General features: G+C 52.1%; 1 protein-coding gene and 1 long non-coding RNA gene across 2 annotated transcripts in view; one reads left to right on the forward strand and one right to left on the reverse strand.

Moving 5' to 3' along the window:
• The window catches only part of LOC149858292 (uncharacterized), a 52,682-nt gene extending 50,911 nt beyond the window's left edge, over positions 1 to 1,771 (forward strand). The window contains exon 3 of the long non-coding RNA XR_016443994.1: positions 1,679 to 1,771. This is a non-coding gene — a long non-coding RNA (uncharacterized LOC149858292). The remainder of the gene's footprint in view (positions 1 to 1,678) is intronic.
• LOC149858293 (glycine receptor subunit alpha-4) lies at positions 1,675 to 17,768 on the reverse strand. Its single transcript, XM_090061466.1, has 8 exons — positions 17,664 to 17,768; positions 16,766 to 16,833; positions 14,929 to 15,152; positions 14,431 to 14,513; positions 12,699 to 12,839; positions 12,081 to 12,295; positions 9,484 to 9,633; positions 1,675 to 1,965 (listed from the first exon to the last, which is right to left on the reverse strand). Exons 1-8 carry the CDS (start codon positions 17,740 to 17,742, stop codon positions 1,675 to 1,677), a joined length of 1,251 nt encoding a protein of 416 aa, XP_089917592.1. The 5' UTR covers positions 17,743 to 17,768.
• Positions 17,769 to 18,581: the final 813 nt, after the last annotated feature.

Consider the following 18,581-nt stretch of genomic DNA (forward strand, 5'->3'; position numbering starts at 1 on the left):
TCCAACCCCAGAAGGATCCATCCTGATCTCACCACCATTCATGGCAGCTCCTCAAAAGAGACCATAGGTGCCACTGTCCAGAGACCCATTTCTCTCTGGAATTTGACAAGAAGCCCCATCACCCCCTCAGAGCCAGTAGCAAACAGTTATCGCACATCCCTTGTGGCAGTGAGCCCAACTAATTCCCACTGCAGCCAGTGACTGTTCCCCAGTTACAGGACTGGGCCATTATCTATTCCTACTCTTTTAACCTTCTCCTCCACTTCGCACCTGGTCAATATATGGGCTCAATATAAGGTACAAGCCTTGATGCTTGCTTTATCATTGGGAGAGAGTGCCTGGGGAAGGAGAGGAATGAATTGGCTAGAGAATGAGGAGACCTCATGGAATAAGGAAAATAAAAAAATGGCCCCTGGGACAGGCCAGTGATGCCTTCTCCTTTACAATGAACCTTCTCCAGAGCAGGCTGAGATTCAGTGTTCTCAGCCTAGCAGCCATCTACCTTCCGACTTCATCTCCTCAGCCCTTCTGGGGAAGGCCATGTGTTTTGCCCTCAAGCTGTAAATGCTATCAAGGGGTTCAGCCCAGTGAGTGTCTCTGTCCCATGGCCATGCAGAACCAAGGGAAACAGCAAGGAGACAAGATTGCCAAGGACTTTAGAAGAGATTATTATTAATAGGAGAAAGTTCTTTAGATGATAGACAGTTCTGGGTAAAAAATACTTGAGGAAAAGTTGTCTGACCCCTTTGTGTTCATTGCTGCACTGCTGTTTGCCCTGGTTTACAAGCGCAAATGGATGATGGTATTTGCCAGTTGTGTAAGAAGTGCTCAAGATCTCTTTAATACTCGTAGCAATACAGCACCCCCAACTGCCATGCTAGGTTGCTGCCAGGTGGAGAAGGTGGAAGGCATACAGGGCACAATGCTTCCAGCAACACAGGGCCCACTTGCATCATGCTAGGCCACTGGCAGAAGTGCCATATGCATGTTATGGCACCTCTGGCATCACAGTGCCTCCCCTTCACCCAGGTGGAGCTTTAGGGGCTGGGCACGTTTGAGTTATGGAGGATAGTGGCTCTGTCTCTCCACTTGGGTGGTGTCATGAGATGGCACACTTTCAGGTTGTGCAGCACAGAAGCAAAGCAGCTCCCATGCCATGCTGAGGCACTGGAAAGATGGAAGGTGTTGGATATAAGAATGACAGTGCTGCCAGCAGTGAAACATCCCCCATTATTGCACCATGCTGATTAAGTGTTGGTCGATTGAACATGTCTCGGCAATGGAAGGCAGTAGCATGGCCCCGAGGGCACTGCACTGCAGAGAAGGATGGGGTATGTCCCGGTTATGAATGACTACAGCGTAGAGCCCTCACAACTCCATGCTGCGTGTTGGGGATACAGCATGTCTAGATTATGCAGGACATTGCTTCTAGCAGTGCAGTGACTCCTAACACCATGCTAGGGTGTTGGTAGATGTGGTATGTCCAGGTTGGAAGGGCAGATCAGGTTTCTCAGCTGGTTCTGGGAGTTCTGGGGCAGAGAGAACCAAGGTGCAGGCAAAGCTATTTGAGTCCCGACAGGTGCTGGGGGGAAGGGGTCAGCCCACACAGCAATGTGAGCGCAAGACAAAAAAGAGGGAGCAGCTTCCATGTCTAATGTCTTTCCTCCTCCATCATCAGGGTGCCTGGTGGATGTCCTCAGACCGCAGCACTTTGTAGATGATCCAGTAGAAGATGTTAAACACCAGGAAGGCAAAGGGGAAGACAGCTCGGGAGATGGTATCGATCCGCTTGGCTCTGTCAATGTAGCACCTATGGATTGTCTCTCCCTCCCTCAGGAGTGGAGTTGGGGGAGGAGGGCTGTAGATGCTGGGACCCTCTATGGCACCTCCATCTTTCACCTGTAGACAGTGGCCGAGGCCATAGCCACGGAAGTAAAACCGGCTCTCACGGACAATCTCCTCCTCCTGAAGAGATGCAGGCAAGAGAAAAAGGGAAACAGCGATTGAGTTCAGTCACTGCCCAGAGACAGGCATCAAAGAGTGCGGCATGAGCATGGTACATTAGGTGACTGATGACTCACGCTCCATCTATACACCATAGGCAGACATAGGTGTGTGTACATTTCTGTGTGTATGTTCCAGGTACTAGTGCAGGCATGTAACATATAACTACTAAATATAATTATACATATTGATAAGCCTGGTTTGCACAATACAAGGGTCAAGCTAACAAATCTGGCTGCAGGGAGCCCTTTTTTAGCCATCAGGATTGTTTCTGGGCCTATGGATCCCATTGGAAGATCAGAGCTGTGGCTTCTATATGTGCATCCCACAGGCAGAGATGGACAGGTTTGTGTGAGTGTGCACCCAAGCTCACTATCCCTATGTATTCTATTTCCCCACAAAACTAGATTAAAGCACAGGTATACTGCTCAAATGCATAAGAGTGCAACCTCAACACCACCAGGAAAACAAATGATACAAGTGCTTGCCCCACCCTGGCAACTTGGAGCTGTGACTTCTACCTTCTTTGCCTTGCCCCACCAACGACTGCTGGGTCCATATCCATCTGGGGAGAGGACTGGAAGGCCAGGGTTACATGAGTCCTGCACAGGCCTTTGGCATCAGTGCTTTAAAGACTTGTCTGTGTCCTGAGATAGTAGACAAGGCTGGATTAACCCTTTAGTGGGCCCTATGCAAACAAACTCATGGGCTCTGGGCCAGTCAAGAACCACTCCCCCAACCTCACCTTGGTGCTGCTGCCCACAGGAAGTGGGGCTTGAAGCCACTGCTAGGAAGCAATGACCATGGCAGCAAGGCTGGTGGAGGGGAGAGGAAGGGAAGGGAAAAGAGGCAAATGGGGCCACTCATGCTCCTGCCATGGAGGGAAGGACTGGGGCCCCCTGGGGTCCTCTTCCAATCACAGTGCTCTGGGGCAGAGACATAGAAACAACTACCATCCCTGCAGATTTTCATCCTGCTGCGCCTTAACATACGCACAAAGTCATGTCACGAGTTCTGCTTTCAACAGTTTCAGGTGCAGTTTCCCAGAAACCTCTGCACCTATCTCCTTGAAACTTGGCAGGCCTTGTGCCCTTAGAAGGGGCTACCGTCCCTGCTGTTTTCATCCAAATCTGCCCAAAAATGACAAAGTTATGGGTATTTCAGTGATTCCCCATTAGTCTTTGGCTGAATCACTGAATTTCTCTGAATCGGTGCTAAATCTTACGAAGCCAATCCAGCCGAATCGATTTGGGACAATGATCCAAATCTCCAAATTAAATCACTGTCCTCTGAATTGGTGGAATCCAAATCTGAATTGAACACTTCCCTATTCGCACAGGCCCACTGCCTGGGATATTTCTTTAACAGGGTTAACCTGTCTGCTAGACAAGTTCCTCCCAGTGTGGAAAGGAGGGAGCTGTTACATTAGTGATATTAGCTCCCCCTTGTTACAGAGATTTATTTATGCCATTCTTTAGGTTTAGTGTAGGCTGCAAGTCCCAGGGGAGAGGGGTGGCTGGGAACAATATTATATGTTGCAGGGCTGCTATACAGCCAGACAGAGCCTGTGCCCTTTAAAACCATAGTCTCAGCTTTCCCTGTAAGCTCCAGAAGTGAATGAAGTTTGACTCCCCTCCTCACTGAAGGAGCCTGCACTTCCAGGAAGAGGATCAGCAAACCCTGAGGTCAAACCTGGAACTTGCATTTCTATTTAGGCCTCATGTACATTAAGGCTGTATCCCAGTTACAGCTATCGATTGGCAGCTGTGCTAGGGGCTAATGCAGATGTGCAGAGCTGCTTTAAGCACCTGTGGAGCTGGTGGAAAACAGGGTAAGTTGAACCAGTAAAGGGCATGGATGATAGGAGTTTTGCCTGTATGTGCTGAGGTCTGTACCACTAGGATTGGGGCTTAGTTTGGACGTGGCCTTAGTCCCTGAATGAGTGTGTCATCTACAGAGGCTTGGCTTGTTGCTGGGAAGGGCTGCTGCAATCAGAAGATTGTAGGCTTTGTAGCTAGAAATAAAGTTCTTCCCTCCAGGCTGTGGCTCTGCTGTGTCAGCAGGAATGAGCTAAAATTCTGCAACCAGGTCCCTGCCATCCATGACACTCTGGTTCAGGGTACTGGAAAGCTGGTGGCAGCTGCAGGTTAAAAGAGTGAGGTCTGGATTCACTGTGACCCTGGAGCAGCAGAGGTGGGTTTGGTGTGGCCCAAAGCAGTGTGGGAAGGCAGCTGGAGGATCTCCACTGGAACACATCACTACCCTGTAACTCACTCCAGTGCAAAAGTATTCCTGATCCCAACAGGAGTAAAACTCTCCACAGTGATAAACCAGTTACAGCAAAGGAAAGAGCTGTAGCACATTGGCACTGACTTGTTACATCAACACAGCTGGGCTTCCACTGGTGTAAAATGCACGTGTGGATGAGCCATTAGACACCACAAATAACACAGCAGCCCGAGCCCTTTTTCCTGTTCGCTCCTGTGTTTGCTATTCACTTTTTGCTTTTGGCTGACCTCACATTGAGACTCTTAAGTGTGGTGGGGACTTTTGCATTGAAGAGGCATTTGGAGCTGCCAGGGGAACACTTATAAGGGAAACTGCTGTTCATCAAGTGTGTGCTGTCCACCAGACTTCAAATGTCTAGTCCTCTTGAGATGGCCACAGCAGTTAACTCCTCTCAGCAGTGTTCTTTCAGGCTGCCTGCAGATTCAGGCAGACCGTGCTGTGTTGGTTACAGTTGCCTTACAGCTGGATATGTTTTTCAGTCATAAGGGCTAGAAGTCCAGGGTGAGACCTGTGTGTTGCAGCTTCAAGAAGGCAAAGGGGGAAGCAAGACAAAGAGGGCCTACCTAGGCAGTGTCCTCTTCAGTGGTGAAATGAGGTCATTTTTCTCCTTACCCTTGACCAGCCAAAGGGCTTTTATGGCTGTGGGTTACTGTTTCAATGACACATAGGAAGTGCGACAGGGGGAGAATTCCTCCTTTGATGTTATATATTAGATCCTGGGGAGGGGGGGAGGCATGAGGAGTAACAGACTCCAACTCATTCCTTTGCCCTACTTCTGGTTACTGATGTCTGGTCACCAGCCCATCTGTATCACTGCAAATTTTGACAGGCAAAGCTAGTGGAGTTGGAAACCAGGCTGTGATGCCCCTCTGAAAATGGCAGGTCCTGGTGCTTTATTCTGGTCCACAATGCCTGAACCCAGGAGCCAGCCCCAGGGCATTACAACTTTGGTCTACTGACTCTGCAGGGCCAACAGAAGCAAAAAGCAGTATGCAGACTTCAGTCACTCCATCAGCACCTCTGCCTCTCCAGCAGCTGAGGAGCAGAGATCCACTGAGTAAGGAGGTGCCAGCTTTGCACAGATACTTCTCAGAGTGGAGCTGCACTTTGGCTTCAGTTAGGGGCTGGCATCTAACTCAATCCTGTCAGGAGACCTAGGAACAACACTATAATGAGCCCTTCCAACAGCACAGACAGACCATTAGGAGTGGCCATCCAGACCCAATTCTGCGCTCAGCAACACTGGCTTGAATCTTCAGTAACATCAACAGAGACCACAGAATTCCTAGCTTGCCTTTCACTTAAAGGACAGCACCTACTTGGAGGCTGCAAAAAATATGCTGATGAGGGATTATGCAGAATGGAAACCACAAGTGTCCAGCATGCGACTGCTGTCATGACCTCTTTTGAATTATGGAGCCCTGGATTCTGAGCCCAGTAAGTGGTTGGAAGGGTCAGGTCCAGGGGGGGCTGGGGAAGCTGAATACAGTGAGGCAGCTGGCAGGCAGCCAGGGGTGAGCTGAAAGGGTGAGGCTTTCCATGGCTGCAGGTGCCAAGAGCCCTGCAGAGAGGACTTGGAATAGCTCCCAGAGGGGAAGCAACAGAGCAGTGTCCTGGGCTAAAATGATTGTCATCAGCAGCAAAGAAAGCTGCTTGACTCCACCTGACAGTAAAACTCCTGGAACGGTGCCTCTGAGAGCCCCCATGAGCCCTAGAGCAGCTCTTACAAATTCATCGGCAACAGTCCTGACCCCACCCAGAAAAGCCCCATTCTGCTCTGACCTGCCAGAGTATAACCTCGATCCCAGCCCCAGAGATACCACCTGTGCTGCCCTGCTGTCCCACACAGTAGGCTTGTTGCTTTTGTATTGGGTCCAGCAGTTGGGCTACCGCACTATTTACCTGCATCCACCTGTCCTACCCGGCTTCACCTGATGGGAGTTCTCCACACAGCACACATATCACTACTGTGCTGAGCTGTGTCCCTTTGACAACAGGGAATGAATGCATTGCTGCAGGGAGTCTCCCATCTCTTCTGGGCACTGAGGACCTGTCTTCATCTTGTTACCTCAAATCCTCCTCTGACCCCAAAGCACTCAATGGCAGGCAGTCAACACAAAGAGTTTCCCTTCTGACTATCCCTGGCTCTGTCACTGTCTCACTGTATGGCTTTGGGCAAGATCCTTGACTTCCTGGGCTACGTCTGCCACATCTAACATGGCCAACCCACATTAATTAACTTTTGTTTAAAGAGCAACTAAGACAAGGCAGCATGGGTTGTAAACCCAGAGAGAAAGCTTGAGCACAGCTTCAGGTTCCCGTCTAGGTTCAACTGCCCATGGCTGGCCTCCTGTGGTTCTGATCTGAATCAAGAACGCCCTTCATTGCAGCAGAAACACAGCCTGAGATCCCCTGATGAAATGCTTGGAGACCCCCAACAGAACGGTGCAATAAATAATATTCTATAAACATAACCCCAGTACTGCAGATGGGCCATCTCACTCTTTGAATCATTGACACATCTTCTAAGTAATGCTGCTTTGTGAGGAGGGTATCATTACTCTCCCTTTTCAGAAAGCAGAGCTGAGACCCTGACGAGTGGTGTTTTGCCCATGGGCAGATAATGACACAGTGACTGAGCTGCAATTAGAACCTATGGACTCCTGCCATGTCCTAACCACTATATAACACTGCCCATCATTTAAACTGAAACAGAACCATCTGTGTACCCATCCTAATGTCTGAACGTTCATGCTGGACGCACTCTGCTGGGCTGGAGTGCTAGGCCTCTGATGCACCAATCCTCAGCAAAAAAGCCTGTGCCACATTTCCATGGAAGGAGGTGTAGATAGGAGGTTTGTGGGGGCATAGTGAATGGATACCAGGTGGAGAGAATGGACTGAGCCATGGTGGAACGTGGGACAGGAGGAGAGTAGCTGATGCACTTTTACACTGGAACTGGGGCTGCAGGATGTAGAGGGTGCTTTGTAGGCAAGCTTGCTGCTGCACAGGCCACTCAGCTGCTCCAGGCTGGGCTGGGGTCTGGCTGGCCAGACCCTTCTACACCCCACAGTTCTGACCAAACAAATGGGAAAGTGGGGGACTGATGGCTCTGCCAGCCAGAGCACCAAAGCCTGAGCACAGAGCCCAGTGACAGAAGGTAGAGTGGATAGGGTGAGGGGGGTCCCTGTGATGTGGGGAAGAGGGGAATGAAGTGGCAGGATGTGGAGGAGAGCCCCTCTTGCAGCCCAGCGCTTCCACAGCTGTCTGCATGGATGAGAGTTCAGGGCCGAGCCCTAGCAGGTGGCCATGGTGCCAGGAGCTAGGCAGACCAAATTCCTCTGTCTGTGAGGGACTGGGTGCTCTGGTCTCACATTGGCTGTAATGGGAGCTGTGGGTCCCCATCCTGTTGCAGGGCTCACTGACAGCTTGGGGCTGATGCACTTGAGATCTCATTCTGCCCTGCCAACTGAGTGGTGCGTTTATGCCCAGTGTGTGTAAAATGCATCCTCTGACCTGAAAGTGCTGAGGGCAGCAGCCTCAGAGTGGCCTGAACTTGCTTGCCTCCAGGGAGCCTTACCTTGGGCCTGAAGCCTGCCACTAATACATTATCCACTAGAGGTCACTGCAAGCTCCCTAGGAACCTAATGAGGCCACTAGGAAGAGGGAAATGGAACTTGGTGACAAACTGAGCAGGAGGACTGCGAAGCACCTGCCCTGCAGCCCTGCCCTCCAGGCTCCCCGCCTCGCTTGCTGGCTGCAGCATCCTCTGACATGATGTTGTGCCCCTTCCTTCCACCTGTTTATGCTCCCTGCCCAGATTCAGAGCTTGACCCAGCTCCTGGCAGACTACAGGCAGGGGCTGCTCTCACTGCCGGGAAGGGGCATGGGCTCAGCCCCTGCCTGGACAGGCAGAGCAAGGTCAGAGCTGGCTCTGTGGAAGCAGCCGCAGAGGTGAGGGCTGGTGTTGGAGCTGGCACAGCTCCATTTGGCGCAGACGTGGTGAGGCTCGTGCTCCGGTCTGGCTGGGGTTTCTGGCCTCTGTTGTGAGAGGCAGCATATGGGTCTGATATATGGATGCTCCCCAGCCTCAGGTGTGTACAGCCAGGGGACCCTTCACTTCAGATTACAACTCCCAATACAAACAAGCAGACCCTGTCTGGGCCCTGTCACTAGGCAACCAAAATGCAGATGCTGCTGCACTTTGAGAGCACACTTGCTGCCCTGACTTTTGATCAGCGGTGTACCTTCTGTTGCCATGACAATGGACCAGTAACTGTGGCCTTGGGACTGCTTGCAGCGGTGAGAGAGGACATTTTCCAGCCCCCTTCCAGCAGCGAGAGCAATGGGGTTTCCTGCTGGAGGAGGGAGGCTACCTGGTGTCCACTGGCCCAGGCTTGGGGTCCCCATGGGAGATCTCAGAGGACTATACATCCAGTCCATTCAAAAGCCTAGCAGAGGTGTTATCCTCCCGTTTGTACAAGTGTCTAGGGGCAGGGTAGGCATCATGTCTAGCACCTAGGCCAGAGCTACTGCTACTTTGGGCTTCCTCTCCACATGGACCTGGCCCTACCTCAGCCAAAGGTAAATTTTTCCTTGGTCTTTGTGCAAGCTGGATTAGCCCCAGAAAGCCCTTGTGGAGGGCAGCAAGACCTTCAGGGCTGAGCTGCTGGTTCCCAGCCCTGGCTTGACCTGGTCAGTGCATGAACACATGCAGCCCTCTTTTCAGACCTGGGATCACGTGGACCACTGTTGGCAGGAATGAGATGCTATCAGGTCCCAGGCATCCCACCATCTCCCCTGATTTCATGTCAAAGTAAAGGCTTCAAATGGACCCAGTTACTGGGGCTTAGGCCTGCTCCAAGTCCCAGTCTGATGCCACACCAGTTTTCTTTTGAAGGCAGGCATCTGCTCCCAGCCTGGCACTGGGCTACAGGATTGCTGAGCTTCCCAAGCTTCATCCTGTTAGGTCACCAGAGACAGGAGACAGTTCACTGAGCTGTCCTGGGCTCATGGCTCCCTGGAGCAGAAGCTCTGGGTGGTTCTGCTTTGAACCCAGGAAGGCCCCGGTTAATGACGTGCACTTGGGAACAGAGACCCCTGCTTGTGAGTGTCCCTCCGCTATGGTCAGCTCCGTAGTGGGGCAGGAGGCAAGCCTCCCTGAAGCCTGTGCCGGAGCAGGGGACTCACCATCCTCTGGCGCCGCTGCCTCCTGCGCAGCCGCATGAACTCCTTGTGCTGGCGCGAGACAAAGTTGACAGCCGCATACTCCAACAGGGCAGCAAAGACGAAGATGAGGCACACTGCCATCCAGATATCTATGGCCTTCACGTACGAGACCTGCAGAATCCAGGGGCCAGGTGGGTTGTGAGGCATCAGGCAACACATGGCAGCAATGCCCAGCTGGCAGGGATGAGGGCAGCCCCTGATGCCAGGCCTCCCAAAGTACTCACTCATCCAGAGTCTCTCCCTTCTGCTTTTTCAGCCCCTGTTCTCACTCCAGTCCCTCCCCACATGCTAATCTCTCTCTTCTGCCCCACAGGGAGGACTATGCTCAGGAAGGGAGGGCAGTGCTGTCCTGCCCTTTTTAGGAGCTGTCCTAGTGAGGTGGCCCTTTGAGAGATGGGGAAGGGCACCTGTCACTGATTTGTGCCAGCCATGTCTCGCTCAGGAGCTTCTTTACCAGCAATGGGTCATGACAAGAGGGAAAGAGAAAATCAATTAGGCAGCACTTTACACATTTTCCACTCCTCTGCCTTCTCTTAGCTCCTGCTTTTATTAATATAGAGCAGCTTTCAACTCCTGTCCTTGCTTTCCCCACTTCCCTGAGCCCCCTGAAGCCCTGCCAAGAAGGAGAAGGGCAGCAGGGCTCTGTTCTCTCAGCCCTCCACCGCGTGATGCTCGTTCTGAGCCACTGAGCTGCCAGGGATAAGGAAGGTCTCACTCCCCATCAGTGCTGATTGCTGCAAGGTTTGGCCAGCTCTAGCTCCCTGCTGCCCTATGCTGCTAGATGAGCAGTCTCCCTTGCATTGACTGCACCAAGACCCCGCTCACTCCTGGGGTGTAAGTACTCTGGTTCATTCCTTTGCTTAAGGCTGAAGAGTGAGTTCTAGGGTTGATTAAGAAGAAGGGCTGTTCATCCCCTTTATGACCAGGCAGGGGCCAAATGAACTTCACCTTCACACTTCCGTCCTGCTTCTGGAGATCCCAAGTCCTGGGCTTTCCAAAGAGTTCTGCCAACACCCCTTGATCCTGACCTGCAGCATCTGCTGCTATTCCACTCTCAAACACCACTGAGCAGAGACCACTAGTCTTGCAGGTCTTTGCAATAGTTTTATGCTAAAGGAGCAGGCAGCAGGACAAGGGCTTCTAGGACATTTAACTTGTACTCAAGGCAGAAGCCTCCATCTGGCAGGACTGATTAGCTAGTGGTGTCCTCCGCTGCCTATTCCTGCTCTGTGGGGCAGTGTCCCCCTTGTTGTGTGCCTGTGCAGCATCAAGTCAACAGAGCTCCAATCTCAGTGAGGGCAACACAGTCCCTCCAGTGTTAAATAAACCACAGCTGGTTCTCATCATCACATCAGAGCAGGGAGAAGAAGAGCCTTCAGAATAACCCTGTCCTCAGCGAAAGACAGATACACCCATTTTAAATCCCTTACAAAACCTTGATGCCATCAGCTTTAAAATAACAGGGAGCGAGATTTTGAACTCCCCACCAAACCAGCACTGACAGGGCTGAGTTCATTATAAATCCTGCCTGGAGTTCAAGCAAAGTTTTTTTTTCCTTTCTTAAGTTGCTAACTGCCCTTTAATTACTCAGATAGGAAGGAGTGGGAACCTCCTTCCCAGCCTGTCTGTTTTTCTGCCTGTCTGTGCCCTCTTTGCATGTCTTTCCACTTGGATGCTTGTGATCAAGGAAGCGAGTCTCAGAAGTTTATTACCAATTTCACTCTCAGTGGTTCAGTGCCAGGGTTGCAAGTGCACCCATAAGACTGTTTATTTGTTTTAAAGGCAACAATTTCTACTGGGGTTAAAACACGCAGGCCCAGGAATCCACGTGTTCTACTTATACCCTAGGTTCTTTGGACAATAGTGACCTGCCCACTCCTACTGCCTATTGCCCCTCTCTGTACCTGAGTGAGGCATCTTCAGTTCTTTCACTTAGGCAGTTTTAGAGCAATCCTCGATTTACTGGCATTTGTTTTCTCTCTGTGCATGTGGTTATGTGACTAATAAGGCCATGGAGAAGCCATAGTGTCATTTTCCAGACACACTGGATGCAGGAAGAAGAATCCTTCTCCTGAATTAGGAAACTATAAATAGTTCTCATGAGCAGGTGGGCTGTGTGTGTTGGCAGCTGCAGGCCTGGCCAAAAGGGAGGTTTCATGGCAGGAGGAAGGCAAAAATTGAAGCACCTTCATTTGCACAATACAACAAGGAGCACATGACCACAGGCTGCACAAGGCATTGCACTGCTGGGGAAGAGGGACCATCTCATGCTCATCCCTATCCAGGCTCCTTGATCCTTAGCTGCAAACCAACCTGTTCTTTCAGGGCTGAAATACCTCAGTGTTGTACACGAATACCTCAGTTTTGTACATGACTACAGTGCCCCTCCCAGCTAACCTGCAGCTTCAGGATTGGGCTCCACATGCAGTCTGCTGGTTCCCCTCTATCATGACTTGCAGTTCACCCCCATTCCAGTGGCAGTTTCTCTGTCTGCAGCTGTCAGCAGTTTTGCAGTTTGCCACATCACAGAAAAGAAAACAACCCCCCCAGCCACTGACCTTTGGGAGGGAGGCCCGGGATCCCGCACTCTGAGTGGTCATAGTCAGCACAGTTGTGATCCCCAGCCCTACCCGGGCAGGCGCGGCATCCATATTGATCCAGAAAGAGACCCAGGAGAGGATGACGATCAACAGGCTGGGAATGTACATCTGGATCAGGTAGTAGCCCATCTGCCTCTCTAGATGGAACTTCACCTCGATGCAGGTGAACTTGCCTGCGAGGAAAGGCCTAGAGCACATCAGCAAAAACAATCCCAAGGGCTGGGCAACCCTTAGAAAGCTTATGATGACCTGACCATCATCAAGAAGCTTTCAAGACTCTTGAGAACCTGGCACACATGCTGAGACTCTGGAAAGATGCTACCCCAAGGCCTGGACTAGGTGTGATCCTTAAAGGGCCCAGTGTGTGAGCCCTGCTGTCCTGGACAAGTTATAACTCAGGGATGTGTCCCCTGCTCTCTCCTCCCTCACATTCTTCCTACTGAAGGTGTTTTACAACTCAGAATTATTCTCTTGCTCCCAACTGGAACTTCCTCTAAGTCCCCTCTGTTGCCAGTGGTGAGGTGCAATTCACCTGTGCTCTGATGCTGCAGGGGTATGGTCCTGCTGGGCGCTCACCTGTGTTGTAGTATTTGGTGCAGTATCCCAGATCCTTTTCATCCCTCAGAATGAACTGGGGGAGTGTCAAGCCTTCTGCCACTTGGACAGCTTCTTGGTCCTCTAGCCACTCAAATATCAGGTCATTCATGGTGTAGCCAACTGGAGTACAAGCAAGAGATGAGACAGGATTGCTGGAATGACAGGAAACCTCTGGGTGGCTCTAAAAAGGGAGGGTGCTGGAGAAGTAGGTCTGAGGCTGCTCTGTACTGCTGTCTCTGAGTCTCTATACTACAGGGTGCTGACAAAGGACTTCCCCACTGATATTTAGCCCATGTAGCAGTAAAGGACTTGGCACAGTGGGCAACTCCTGCAGGCTATCTGAATGGAGGTGGGATCTGCCCTGCCTAGCCAGGGGTGCTGGAATGCTGTCTGCAAGCTGGTCTGCAATGTCCAGGCATTCATGTCTCAGAAGCTCCAGGTGAAGGTTTGGTGAGGAAATAAAAATGTGTGTCCATGAGCCCACCCTGCCTCAGGCACCAGCAGGCTCCTGCACACACATGCAGCAGCAGTCATAACTGAGTGCACACTGTGCCCAGAGAGGCAGCAGCCACAGGGATTCCTACAGTGGCAGATGTGCTGGCAAGCAAACCTGCCCTCATGCACTGTGCACATTGGGAGCTATGTGCTCACAGAGACTCTAGATACTGCACCACGGACACATGCTGGTGCTCACAGTCACTCTGGCATGCACAGCACTGGAGTCACACACGCAGGTTTTTCTACCAGCTGTGGTCTCTTACCAGGGGCTTGTACACAGTTCAGGGCCTATCTATCACATCCCCTCCCTGTCCTCAGCCTCTCAATGGCTGTTATGTGGAACGCCCCTTCCCCAAGTGTGGGATGCTTTGACTACAGGGTCAGGATCCCAGTATCCCCATGGCTGATCACTGATCAGTTTCCCCTTTCCCTTCTCTTACCTGCTGTTCCCCTTGCTGCATCTCCGCATGCCCCCTCCCCCTCCATTTTTACCACCATTCACCCCTTCTTTCCACTTCTCCTTCTGCTGTCCCCATTCATCTCTCTTCCCTCCCCACTCCATTGTCACCCCTGCTTCCTTCTCTCCCTGGCAGCCTCCACAGGCACAAGCGAGGGGAATGGGATAGGTGTCAGTGTGCATGGGCAAAGTGGGCCTGCTGTGCCCTTATGACAGCCCCAGGGCACTGAAAAAGTACCCCTCACTCCTGCTGCCTGAGCTCCTCAGTCCCACATTAAGCAAGGCTGTGGGAAAGCCAGATCTGCTGGCAGGGGTGACATGTACAGGGTGCATGGGGGTGCATGTGCACCCCCTGAGAGCACCAGTACATGCCCTATCAGGCCACACTCCCTGTTTAGCCGGCAGACAGTGGGGCAGGCAGAAGCACCAGGGCCTCCCCTGCGAGTGCTGGCTAGGGAGCGAGGTCATCAGCAAAAGTGGCTGCGCTGCTTCCAGAAGTGGCACGACCACTTTTATGGTCAGTGAGATCGGCTCCCCCATGGCCAGTGGGATCAGCTGCTGGGGGATGCCCCCACCATTGACTCAAGAGGCACCAGACACCCATGTTTGCTGCCTTCCCCTGCTGCTGCTGGGAACAGATAAGCAAATAGGAGGGGGGAGGAGGGGGGTCTTGGAGAGCTGAAGGGACATGCCCTCACACCTGCCTTGCATGAGCAATGCCCTGTCAACTGTGGCCCTGTGCTTTCAGGTACTCACAGCTCTCTAGCTGCATTGTGCACGTCTGGATGTCCATGGGGAAGTTCTTGAGATCCATGGGGCAGGAGAGGATCAATGTCAGCCTGGGAGAAGCAGACAGAAAGGCGTAGGTTTGTTGGAGCCTGACATTCTGGGGAGTCTCCCTGCTGTCTTCAAGAGCAGCACCATAATGTGAGGGGAAAGAAGGGCTGGGCTGGTAGCCCAGGGCTAACAGCAGGCACAGACTTCCCTACTAAGTCTAGGTGTGGTGACTCCCTCACCATGAGCAGTCTATGTGGACTTTCAGCAATCCAAGCACAGGCCTGCATCACTTGTGCTAAAGAAGCAATTCCATTGGTGGTAGCATTAGTAGGATACTAGCCACTGGGAAGACATGTATGGAGCCTGCAGGTTACACATTTTGTGTCAGGCATTGCTGGAGTTGTTCTCAACCCCCTCCCACTTTTCCCTGAAGGACACTTGCATTACCCACCACCCTTCAGGACCCCCAGCTGGTACCGGATGCTGTAGAGCACGTTGCCATTCTTGAAGATGCGCAGCAACTTGTTGTCGGTGGTGACCTCATGGAAGTTGGCTCCCTTCTCATTGGCAAAAAACAAATCTGGCTTCCATATGGAGTCTAGCATGGAGGGATCCAGGTCCAGTGAGTCATCTGGGTACTCCCTGTAGGCCAGGCGGGGGTCGTTCCATTGCTGGCGCAGGAAGACATTCACTCGGTAATCCTAGGGAAAGAGGGGCACACATCATAGCTGGTGAGGGAGTGGGGTTGGTTCCTCCTCCAGGTGCCCTCCATGACTGGAGACCTAGGGGGCAGCAGGATGAGTGGGACTGGGGAAGAGGCAGCCAAAGAGATGGGGAGTGGTGTGACCTCTTGGGCTGGTGGCTGCTGTTGGACAAACACAGGTGTCTAGAGATGTAATGCTGGTCTTGGCTTGCTCAGCGTAGATCTCTGTCCTGCAGCCCTGACTACTGCCATGTCACATTTGGTTAACAAAACATGGAGTATTGTGTGACTGGGAAACCAAGTACTAGGGACTGCACAGGGGCCTCTGGCTGGGACACGGGCAGTGTTACTGGATTTTACCATTAGGGGACTTTGGCCCATACTGGCATCAGTCTAGCAATGACTTTAGCCCTAACACAGTTTCCAGCCCTGCCCTTCTCACTAGCTGCCTGCCCCACTTCCCTGTCTCCTGCAGCCAGCCCTCTTCCTTTTGCATTCCATGTCACTCTGTGGGTGGGACACATGCCAACATTCAGACTTGTAGCAGGTTACTTTCCCTGGGACACAGCTCCCACAGCAGCTGCTATGCCTCATGCTCCCTCCAGTGTCACATGGGCCGAGCAGAGGACTTCAGCAATCAAAAACCAGGCCCAGCATGTAAAGACAGACCAAGGATTTGAGGATTGGTTTTATGATTTTTCTGGCGCCTGTTCTATCAGGCTGAACACTCTCTGGAGTCGGCCTCACTGCAAAGAGGAGGATCCTCCTGCATTTACAAAGGACCACAGGACCTTCAGTGACCAGCAGTCAGCCAGGTCTCACATTAAGGTCTAATTTGAAAGCCAGTCAGCAGATCTAACCAAATGATGAGGCCCTTGGGCTCCTGCTGCTTGGCATATCTCAGGGAGCTTAGGTCCTTGGGGTGAGCCCTGGTGTGGGAGCCAGCAGGTGCAGTTGGCTGGCCTCCATACCGCATATCAGGATGGATGTGTAGTACCCATGGGGTCAGCTGGGTTGCCTGCCACATAAGGGATAAGTAATTTCTATAGGAGCCAAGACAGAGCAGCAAGACCTGTCTGTGGAAGGGGCTGATGGTGATTTTTGTTTTGCCCTTCTCCTGCCCATCTTCCTCAAGGGCTTCCCCTTCCAAGGGGGCTCCTGCTTTCACTTTTTGCCATCATTCAGTGCCTCCTCCACTTGTCACTTGTTTCCTTCCTTACAAGATTTCTTGTCCATTCAACTCTCCTGACCCTATGAGGTTCCTGCCATTCCTCCACCCCACCCCAACCACCCTGCATTGTTCAGGCCTCTTGCCCCGCAAGCACCCCGCATCTTCCCTATGAGTCTTTCAGTGCCAGAGGCACTGGGTCTCCACAACAACCACAGGATTAACACTAGAGGTGGGTTTGAGGGAACCCTCTGGTTCATACTAGGATGGGTCTGCCACCCAGGACCAAATGCTGAGGCCACTGGAGTTTTCACATCCCAAGACCTGGAGCAAGGAAGAACAGTGCTCAGTGCACAGTGCTCAGCCTGCCAACCTCCTCTGAAGCTCTGGGGGAATGGGAAGGGGCTGGGAAAGGAGGGAGGCACCAATGGTGCAGCTCTTACCATTGTGGTTTCTGTGACGGAGCCAAAACTGTTGATGAAGATGTTGCATGTCACATTGACGGGTGGGCCTGGGAAACAACCAGACAACACAAAACCTCCCTACAGCAGCTGGTGACAAGATGAAAGTTAAGCTACTGCTGTCCCATCTGCACCCAGGCGCACACAGTCATTCGTCCACAAAGTAACCCATGACACATGTAGACATGCCAAGACCATATCTACTCACAGGGGTAAATGCATGTTCAGACACCCTGTTATACTTTCATACACACACATTCACTTGTATAGATGGATACATATATGGATAAGCTTGTACATGTGCTGGATCCTCCCTCCTCCCTCCCCCCTTGCATTAACAAATATACCTATGGGAATGTGGGTTTCTGTCCCACCCATTGGTCCATTTAAAATTGCAGGTACTTGAGCTCTGTGTTTCTGCATGGAACATGGAACTGGCCACGAAATCAGCACTCAGGTTACAAGTCACTTCCTTTCTCTTGTGCCTCTGCCTCCCCATGTCCCTTTGTCTGTTCTGTCTTCTTAGCTCATGGGCATTATGGGTAAGGATGACCTGACCCTGTGTCTGCCCAGCCTGTATCGCGATTGAGTCTTGATCTTAGTGGAGGCCACTAGACACTAGTGTGATATTAACTACATTAATAGGACCAGGGACATAGGGCATGCCCAGGCTGGAGTAGCTGAAGGCTGCAAGGCTGGAGTGGCGGGGGGCACTGGCCGTATTGGGTATAGAGGATCCCCAGGCTGGAGCAGTGGGGCCTGTGGGGCAGGGAGAGGAGCATTGTCTTTACTTGCCCTCCTACCCTTCTTGCAGACAGCACCTCTGAGAGCCCTGGGTTTGGGTTGCTTTGAGGTTTGCAAGCTTGGAGGCTCTTGTTACCTTTGAAGTTAGGTCGAATCCGGGCATCATACCCCGATGTTCGGCCCATGAGCTTGTCCAGAAAATCCGAGGGGGACATGGGCTGGGCAACACCCCTGGAGGCTGACTTGATCTCCTCCTTCCCTGAAACCAACCTGGGGAGAGGAGGGAGGTTAGCAGGCTATAACCCCCTCCCTGACAGCCAGGACTGCCACAGCATGTGCCTTTGGGTTGTACAAGGTGGGCAGGGAGTAGGGCTTTCTGGGGCATTGAAGGGCTGGTGTTCTCAGAGCTAGACATCTCTAGCATGGACAAAGGCACTGATTTGAGGAACCTTCCACTGCTGTTGCCTCAGCCTGTCAATGCCAGGGCACTGCTTGGTAGAAGCTCACAGCCTACCAGCATAGTCCCTGTCAGTGTCAGGACTACAGATACAAGGAACTGGGCAGGTAGATGTATCCCCATATCTCTAATCTGTGTCTTTAGAATGACCTGGAGAGTGTTGGACAGTAACAGGCAGCTGCTGAAGTGCCCAGCGCTGCAGCATGAAGGTGTTCAGACCACTAACCATTTTGCAAGAAGCATCTGCCCTGGGAGTAGAGCAGATGCTGGATGGTGAAGCAGAAGTTTTGCAGCAGGTACAGAATGAGCCAGGGGCACCACACTGCCTGGCCTCATCCTTGTTGGACCTAGTGCTGGCCATGGGTGATGACCTGGTGAGGGGTCTGCGAGTGCTCGACCACCTGGGGGAAAGTGATCATCGCCTGCTGGAATTTACCATCCAGTGCAAGGTGGCAAAGGCATGCAGTAAGGCAGCAGCCCTAGACTTTAGGAGGGCAAACTTCAATGAGCTAAGGAGGATATTTGGGGATGCGCTGAGGTCCCAGAGGGGAGGGGAGCCAGGTGTCCAAGGAGAGTGGTCGCTCCTTAAGGAGGCGA

Source organism: Crocodylus siamensis, chromosome 8 (assembly GCF_052110815.1).
Source record: "Crocodylus siamensis isolate JL-2025a chromosome 8, ASM5211081v1, whole genome shotgun sequence".
In the NCBI taxonomy this organism is placed as follows: domain Eukaryota; kingdom Metazoa; phylum Chordata; order Crocodylia; family Crocodylidae; genus Crocodylus; species Crocodylus siamensis.